Source organism: Rhodamnia argentea, chromosome 7 (assembly GCF_020921035.1).
Source record: "Rhodamnia argentea isolate NSW1041297 chromosome 7, ASM2092103v1, whole genome shotgun sequence".
In the NCBI taxonomy this organism is placed as follows: domain Eukaryota; kingdom Viridiplantae; phylum Streptophyta; class Magnoliopsida; order Myrtales; family Myrtaceae; genus Rhodamnia; species Rhodamnia argentea.
In genome coordinates this window covers 19,717,917-19,727,168 of record NC_063156.1, presented here as the reverse complement: position 1 = coordinate 19,727,168, position 9,252 = coordinate 19,717,917, and the positions used below count along the sequence as shown (strand labels likewise).

The 9,252-nt window shown below is 41.3% G+C and overlaps 1 protein-coding gene across 1 annotated transcript; it reads left to right on the top strand.

Annotated features, from left to right (window-relative positions):
- Positions 1-2,945: 2,945 nt before the first annotated feature.
- LOC125315994 lies at positions 2,946-3,764 on the top strand. Its single transcript, XM_048282632.1, has one exon. The coding sequence runs from the start codon at positions 2,946-2,948 to the stop codon at positions 3,762-3,764; it is 819 nt and encodes a 272-aa protein (XP_048138589.1).
- The last annotated feature ends 5,488 nt before the right edge of the window (positions 3,765-9,252 follow it).

Below are 9,252 nucleotides of genomic sequence, written 5' to 3'. Positions count from 1 at the left end.
CCAACATATCTATTGTGTATAAACCATGACAATCGTGTGTGCAACTATTTTCATTGAGAAGAAACTACCTTCTTTAATTTCAATAACGTACATGCTTAATTTTACATGAGGGCTTGACTGCTCTTAGTATACTATAAGTTTTCATCTTCTTTGTTATAGCAACTTCAACAAAATAGACAGCTTAGGTCCCTTATTTTTTTCAGCTATTCTCATTAAGTACATGGCTCTTCAGTATGGTTGGCCCGGTCCTTCTTGTTCTAATAGTCATTCCAGGGATAGGAACGTTCTGATCGTGGTCTTGTTCTCCTGGAAGGCCTCAAGACCTTGATCGAAGATGAGTGAAAACTCCTCGATGTCCGTCCGGAACGGATGGGTTGGAGGGAGGTTGGAGGGTTCACCACTCTTAACCATTACCATTATCTCCGCCAGTACTTTCGGCAGGAAAATGAAACAGGCGAAGGTGAAACTCAAACGAACAATGAACCCCCTCTAGAGAGTAAGGAATTCGCTACTAAAAGGGGTAGCGTCTGAATCAGAAGAGGGAGTAGCCATTCGGAGTGAATGATGAAGAAGGAGAATTGGGAAGACGAAAGAAAGAGAAGGCAAGTGATTATCAGAAGCATATGCGGTACTTTGGCCACAAGTGTTGTTTATATAGGCAGCCCTACTTGAAGTTAAAACGACGTGAAGATTGTTGGGGCTAATAATATAACCTAAAAGGGGGTTGAATAGGTTGAGTGATGATATAATAAAACTTTTATAGAATAATAACCAATCTTTACTCAAGATGGTATTTTGATTAGATCAATACATGCAATGCTGATAATAAGTCAAAGTAAAATAAAACAGATCACACAACAATATATAGTGCTTCGACTTAAGAGTAAGTCTACGTTCACTCTCAGATTAACAACTTTAATAGCAGCTGGATTCCACTAACAATCTGTAGAGCAAATTACAAATGGCTAGTGTTGTTCCACTTAATTAATAGATTACACTATCCAGAGCTCTTACGATTGTATACTTTGATATTTGCTATGAAAGTGCTAAACTAATACAGAAAGCAATTCAATCAAATATTAGAACTGCTTGACCTTTAGGGTAGATCATCTAGATGTTCGGAGTCGTCGTGTGTATAAACAGAACTGTAGCTGTAGTCGCTTCCTCTGTCATCGTAGGTTTCCCAAAGTAGCATCTACTGCAACTGTCCATAACCAGTGCACTGATGTATGCTTTTATGATTGCTTTCTCGGGTTTTTAGCTATGGAACCCAAACCTGTAGCAGCTATATTCCGAGCTATCAATGGTCCTAATGCAATCTGTACGCTATTATCAAATCCGATACATTACTTCTACAACCTATGAAGCACTATCACCAGTGCAGACTGTTTGTAGCCAGGTATACCATCTTCAGTAAAAATGCCAACTGCTTGACACAAGATGTTTATGATGCACTTAGGGCTCGCGAACTCGGAATGGGCTGAAATTGGTGAACTTGGAATGGGCTGAAATTTGGTCGGCTGCATGGAAACGGGCCTCTGATTGAAACTTACTGCTATGCCATGACGAATGGCCTTTTTAGCATTTCGGAGTTGTCTTCATGGGTTTTTGAGCGTTTTTTGTAGTTTTAGAGGCGTTTTCGTAATTTTATGTTCCTTAATGTAATTAGGGTTAACACCATATAAAAGGATGTTTTAGGGTTTCGAAGATTACAGGCTTTTTGATATTATTCTATCGATTTGATAATCGTTTCTAAGAGAACAGATTGTTCCTCATTATCAATTCCAATTCTCTTGTTTAGCCAATTTCCGTTTGCGTTTCAACATCAGTTTAAGTCCATCTATACCTAACCCGACCTCTTTTATTTCTTTTCTATTTTCTATTATATTTTTGTTCATTTTTCTATTTTTTGCTTTTTATTTTCTATTTTTTATTTTCTTTTTCTTATTCTATCTACTTCTTCCCGAGACCTTCACTTGAGGCCTCTATGCCGGCGAGTGCGCCAGAATCTCTACCCTAACCGTCGACAACTGCTGCCGACACTGGAATTCACAGCCACTAACCTTGCACCTTCACCTGTCATTGGCCTCCGATTCCAAGCCTCAACACAACACCGCAGATCGTTACTCTCGACCATCAATAATGCGAACAAGGCAACCAAGGACCGTGAACTACGTGGGTCGCCGAGGGTGAGAATATTAAATAAAACAACACCAGCCCGCACGTCGAGTCATCGTGATCAAGGATTGCTTATTTATGTTTATTTGTTTTTCTGTTACAGAATCATAAACTATAAGGATTGTCAATTTTTTGTTTTACGTGGGATCCTAGTTTGTAGGGGTTTGTTTCTTCATATATTCTAGTTAGTGGGATATGTTAGTGGGTTTTTGTTATTGTTATTCTGTTGCTATTTTCTTGTTAATTGGTTTTGGATGTTATGCCTATTTAATAGGTTTTTTGATCCGATGAATAAAAGTAACGTGAGATAGAGCAGAAACTCTCTCTACCGTCTTCTTCTCCAAAGCTTATCAAATTATTTTGTGGCTATTGAACCATTTTTTGTTGCTTGCTCGTTCAACAATCCGGTATCGTAGCCGACCTTCGACCGCATGTGGAGCTACAACGGGCACTCGCTAGTGCTAGAGAGCACAATGGGGACGCTGTGCCTTTGAGAGGGGGAGTTTGTCACAACTTCTCCCTAATCCCACATTGCCTAGGAGGAGGTCTTGGGAATGCTTTATAAGCCTTGGGGTGCCCTTAGACTTGCAAGACGCGTTTTTCGGGCGTTCTATGGGCGACGCTCGAAGGAACAAAACCGTGAGGACTGTGTGTCCAAAGCGGATAATATCTTGCAAAGTGGCGCAATGGAAGCGCGTTGGGCCAGGCCGTTATAGTTGGTATCAGAGCCTTCTTCCGGGCGTTCGGTGAGCATCTCTATTGTCAAGATGGGTGATCTTCAAGTCGTTGGCGGAATCAAGAAACTCAACAACCGGAGCTACAATTCTTGGTCCACCTGCATGATGTCTTATATGCGGGGCCGGGATTTGTGGGAGGTTGTGAATGGAAACGATGTGAGACAACCGGAGGCTGAAGATGCGAATGGGACATTGCGAAAATGGAAGATTAAAGCGGGCAAAGCCATGTTCGTTTTGAAGACGACGGTTGAAGAGGATGTGCTAGAGCATATACGAGATGTGGATACTCCCAAGGAAGCTTGGGATACGTTTGCCAATCTGTTCTTTAAGAAGAACGACACGAAGCACCAACTTTTAGAAAGTGAGGTGTTGTCGGTGATGCAGCGTGACATGACGGTCACACAGTACTTTCACAAAGTGAAGACGCTATGCCGAGAGATCACCGAGTTGGATCCGAAGGCTCCTATTGGCGATACTAGGATGAAGCGAATCATCATCCATGGTTTGAAGCCAGAATTCGGGAGTTTTGTCGTTGCCATACAAGGATGGCAAATTCAGCCGTCACTTGTCGAATTTGAAAATTTGCTAGCTGGTCAAGAAGCCTTAGCTAAGCAAATGGGAGGAGTCTCATTGAAGAATGAAGAAGAGGCACTCTATGCCTACAAAGGCAAGTGGAATTCCAAGCACCATGCTTACGGTGGATCTAAAAAGAATGATGACAAGGTGAGGAGTCATCAAGGTGAAGACAAAGTGAGAAGTCATCAAGGTGAAGGGAGCGTTCGCTCATGGAATGGTTCTAAGAACCGTGGCAATAGCCAAAAATTTGAAGGGAAGTGCTACAACCGCTAGAAGAAGGGTCATATGGCGAAGGATTGCTGGTAAAAAAAGAAGGCCGTCGAGAGTAATGCTGCTACTTCCAAAAGTGAAGAAGGATGGGATGCTGAGGCTTTCCTTGTTGTAGATGAGGAGGAGTTAGCCCTTACGACAACAACATTCAATCAAATCGATTATGAGAATGATTGGATCGTTGACTCGAGCCGCTCAAACCATATGACCGGTGATAAAGAGAAGCTGCAGAACTTGTCAGAGTACAAGGGAAGTCGGGTGGTGGTGACGGCGAATAACTCAAAGTTACCGATAACTCACATCGGTAATACGGCCGTCTCTCCTCAATGTAGTGATGCCGAGGTGCCACTCCAAAATGTCTATCACGTTCTAGGTATGAAGAAAAATCTTCTCTCGGTAGCACAATTAATATCGTCCGGCCATTTTGTCCTATTTGGTCCACGAGATGTGAAAATATATCGAGACCTTGAGATTACAGAAGAGTCGGTAATGAAGGGACGAAGAACGGAGTCTGTCTATGTGATGTCTGCGGAAACCGCATATGTGGACAAGACGAGAAGGAATGAGACGGCAGACTTGTGGCACATGCGGCTAAGTCACATTAGCTATTCTAAGCTAGATGTGATGATGAAGAAGTCGATGTTGACGGGACTTCCACAACTTGAAGTGAGAACAGATAGTGTTTGTGCAGGCTGTCAATATGGAAAAGCGCACCAACCGCCGTACGAAGAGTCAAAATTCAAAGCGAAGGAACCATTAGAGTTGATTCACTCTGATGTGTTGGGACCAATTAAGCAAGCTTCCATTGGTGGAATGAAGTACATAGTGACCTTCATTGACGACTTCTCGAGGTACGTGTGGGTCTACTTTATGAAGGAAAAATTTGAAACTCTTTCAAAGTTCAAAGAGTTCGAGAAGGTAGCAAAAGCGGAGATTGATAAAAGAATCCGTCGTTTACGCACCGACAACGGGGAAGAGTACACCTCGGATGAATTCACAGATTTTCTTCGAGAGTGCAGAATACGCCATCGGTTCACATGTGCTAGTACTCCGCAACAAAACGGGGTAGCGGAGAGAAAGAACAGGCATCTAGCAGAAGTATGTAGAAGTATGCTTCATGTGAAGAATGTTCGGGGGCGTTTTGGGGCAGAAGCAATGAAGACGGCGGTTTTCGTAACCAATAGGCTTCCTCAACAAAGGTTACGTTTCCTCTCACCTTTTGAAAAAATATGGAACATGAAGCCTGCTATTGGTCATTTTCGAGTTTTTGGATGTGTATGCTATGTATTTGTACCCGATCACTTACGTAGCAAGATGGAGAAAAAGGTTCTTAGGTGTATCTTTGTAGGATACGACAGTCAAAGGAAAGGATGGCGATGTTGTGATCCAACAACTGGGAAGTGCTACACATCTCGGAATGTGGTGTTTGATGAAGCTTCCTCATGGTGGTCCTCAAATAAAGAAGTACTACTGGACTCAGATGTTTTTAAGGAAGTGTCGGGAATTTCTCAATTCTAGTTGAGTTCAAGTGAAACAGAAGCTGTAGATGATGATGTAGATGTTGCGGAAGGTACAGCTCAAAATCCTTGGCAAACAGGTGTATACCAAAGACCAAGCGAAGAAGATGAGCCGAATGGAGTAGGTACACCAACTACACTTAGAAAATCAACAAGAGCCGAAAAGCCAAATCCCAAGTATGCCAATGCCGCCATTGTTGAAGAAGTAGATGCAAAAGAACCGGAGACATTTGAGGAAGCGTCTCAAAGTTCGGAGTGGATTAAAGCTATGGAAGAGGAAATTGCAGCATTAGAGCGAAATCAGACTTGGGAGCTCGCACCAAAGCCAAGAGATGTGAAGCCTATTTCTTGTAAATGGGTGTATAAGATAAAGCGCCGCACAGATGGATCAATAGAGAGGCACAAGGCTCGTCTGGTAGCCCGAGGGTTCTCTCAACAATATGGACTAGATTATGATGAAACATTTAGTCTAGTTGCAAAGTTTACAACTGTAAGAGTCCTACTAGCGCTTGCAGCGAGCAAAAGTTGGAACCTATAGCAAATGGATGTGAAGAATGCATCCTTGCATGGGGAGCTGGATCGGGAGATTTACATGAGTCAACCGATGGGCTTTCAGTGTCAAGATCATCCCGAGTATGTGTGTAAGCGCCGAAAGGCTCTCTACGGGTTGAAACAAGCACCAAGGGCTTGGTATGGTAAGATTGCTGAATTTCTTACTCACGGTGGTTATTCGGTGACATGTGCGGATTCTAGCTTGTTTGCCAAGGCTAAAGGAGGGAAGGTAGCTATTGTGCTGGTGTATGTGGATGATTTAATCATCACAGGAGATTGTGAAGAAGAAATTCTTCAAACCAAGAAGAATTTGTTAGTTCGCTTTCGGATGAAAGAACTTGGACAGCTCAAGCATTTTCTTGGTTTAGAGGTCGACTATTTTGAGGAAGGAATATTTCTCCATCAGCAAAAGTATTCCAAAGATTTGTTGAAGAAATTTGCAATGCTTAAATGTAAGCCAATCTCGACACCAATGGAGCCAAATGCTAAAATGTGTGCTCATGAAAGGAAAGATTTAGAAGATGCTACCATGTACCAGCAGTTGGTAGGTAGTCTTATCTACTTAACTTTAACAAGATCGGATATTTCTTTAGCAGTTGGTGTGATGAGTCGCTACATGCAAAATCCAAAGAAGACTCATTGGGAATCGGTTCGCCGAATCCCGAGATATGTGAAGAGCACACTTGGCTATGGCATTATGTATAAGAAAGGTGGAGCTTGCAAACTAGTTGGCTACTTTGATGTTGACTACGCAAGTGATCATGATACCCGGCACTCAACTACCGGGTATGCTTTCATGCTTGGGTTTGGAGTAATTTCTTGGTGTAGCAAAAGACAACCAACAGTGTCTTTGTCAACCACGGAAGCAGAGTACCGAGCAGCAGCAATGGCAGCTCAAGAAAGCACTTGGCTTATGCAATTATTGAAAGACTCGCATCAACCAACAAAGTTTGGTATTTCTTTATATTGCGACAACTTGTCGGCAATATGTTTAGCGGAGAATCCAGTTTTTCATGCAAGGACTAAGCATGTGGAGGTGCATTATCGGTTTATCGGAGAAAAAGTCTTGCAAGGAGAAATTGACTTGGAGCTTGTCGGAACAGAACATCAAGCTACAAATTTGTTTACTAAAAGTTTGAGTAGCAACAAGTTTGAAAGTTTTCGTCATCAGCTCGGTTTGGTGAAAAGAGTGGAAGCTGGTGTTGAGGGGGAGTATTAAATAAAACAACACCAGCCCGCACGTCGAGTCATCGTGATCAAGGATTGCTTATTTATGTTTATTTGTTGTTCTGTTACGTAATCCTAAACTATAAGGATTGTCAATTTTTTGTTTTATGTGGGATCCTAGTTTGTAGGGGTTTGTTTCTACAGATATTCTAGTTAGTGGGATATGTTAGTGAGTTTTTGTTATTGCTATTCTGTTGCTATTTTCTTGTTAAGTGGTTTTGGATGTTATGCCTATTTAATAGGTTTTTTTATTTGATGAATAAAAGTAACGTGAGATAGAGCAAAAACTCTCTCTACCGTCTTCTTCTCCAAAGCTTATCAAATTATTTTGTGGCCATTGAACCATTTTTTGTTGCTTGCTCGTTCAACAGAGAGCTCAGATGAACGATTCCAAATCACACACTCTCCTGCAACCACCATTGAGCTCTATATGAATTAACGAATCATGGAGCAACAAGAAGAGAAAAACTTGTGCTCAGAGCAAGCTCGATATAAATGAAAGACAACTCGAAATCAACTCTAAGTGTTCATTAAAAAAGGATTTACACCTATTTTTCTACTGGTCAAGCAACGTCGTGAACAAACTTTCGGTTAGACTTTTTATCAGACTGGTTACGTGCACCGTAGATATTGAATCTAACAACGAAGTCGGAGACCTTCCATCGCTCAAAATCAGTACCAGAACATTTATATTATCACAAAACCTCTGAAGAACACTCTGACTCTTAATTATCTGAACTCGGGCAACATTTACAAGGTTTGGCGTCACACTTCATTCGAAACAGGGAAGAACAGGGTAAGAGTCCGTGAGCTGTGAAGGAATTGCAATCGGCAGCTAGACTGGGGACGAATATTTTGATTCACACCTATGGCCGGAATCACAGCAAATGGATGAAACAAACGTACGATCTTCGGTGGACTAGACCCACATTTCAATTGAAAATTTCTTTTTGCGATTCACCGTCTTCATTAATTCCCTATCTTCACCAAATCTTATCCTTCCCTGCAATCTTTCCTTGTTAGAAGTGAAGATCGGCCATGAAGATTTTTAATGGATATGGCCAAACTTTCATGCTTTTGTAAGCTTCTTCCAATTTATTAGTTAATTCTTTTTATCTTTTGGATTGAAATTCAGTTCAAAATCATTGATTTAAATCCACTCGCCGTTGGTCCAAAAAATATGCAAAATATGTGGGTTTAATAATGCATGTAAAATACAACCGTTATGCAAATGCAAATATTGATTTTATTCGTTAGAGATTAGGGATGATTCTTTAAAAAAAAATCATGCAATTAACAATTAAATGGGTCACAAAAAATTTAAGTGTCAACAATTGACAAGCTCATTTGAACATATCGCGATACATGTCATGTCATCCACACATTTGATCTTTCGTGTGTCATGGCATTCATGCCAAGTCATTTGCATGCATCATTATGTCTCGTCAAACCCGTCGTCTCGTATCTTATGTGCATTGCATATTATTGTACACTTATACATTGCCGACACAATCCCTCCGGTCGGAAAGATTATGCAATTTAACTCATTTGATTGCAATACCAGAGAAATTGTTATTCTAGACGAACTAATGCGCATGGAAAACTTTGCAAGATACAACACTCCGGACGCCCTAAGAAACGCAACTTGATGTCGACGAGCTAAAATTAATAAGCAATTGCCATTGACTCTACGTCCAGTGTGGCTTGCATGTCCCGAATGCAATGATTTCATTGATGCTCTCAAAGAAAACAGTGGATTTTATTGATATTCTTTTGAGTTAGCCTCTTGACTATGTCGAGGCACAGGAGTGGAAAACGTGCCAACTTGGAGGAATTCGCCGATCTGTCGATGAAGAAGTTGCGGTGAAGTCAACGGGTTCGGATTTTTCTGCAGGATGCATGATTAACGTGTTGATCTAAAAAGTTCGTCCACATCAACTTTGTTAATTGCTTTAAACAGAGAGCAAGAGAGAAACGGGGAAAAGGAAAACGAAATTTGTGGGTGCTTGTTTCAGGACTTTGTATTTGTCCCCGGCAAGAAAGGATTTGAAGAATCGAAAGATCAAGGTAAAGTCTTGATTATAAGTTATCATAAGGGTTGGAGAATATCTCCTTTAGCCTTGCTTGAGGAGATGGAAGAAGCGTACATAGACACTCATCATCATTTACAATGTTGAGGACGAAGTGTTAAAAGT

Excerpts from the sequence above, each read along its gene's own strand:
- LOC125315994 (XM_048282632.1), top strand. The coding sequence starts at position 2,946 with ATGGGTGATCTTCAAGTCGTTGGCGGAATCAAGAAACTCAACAACCGG.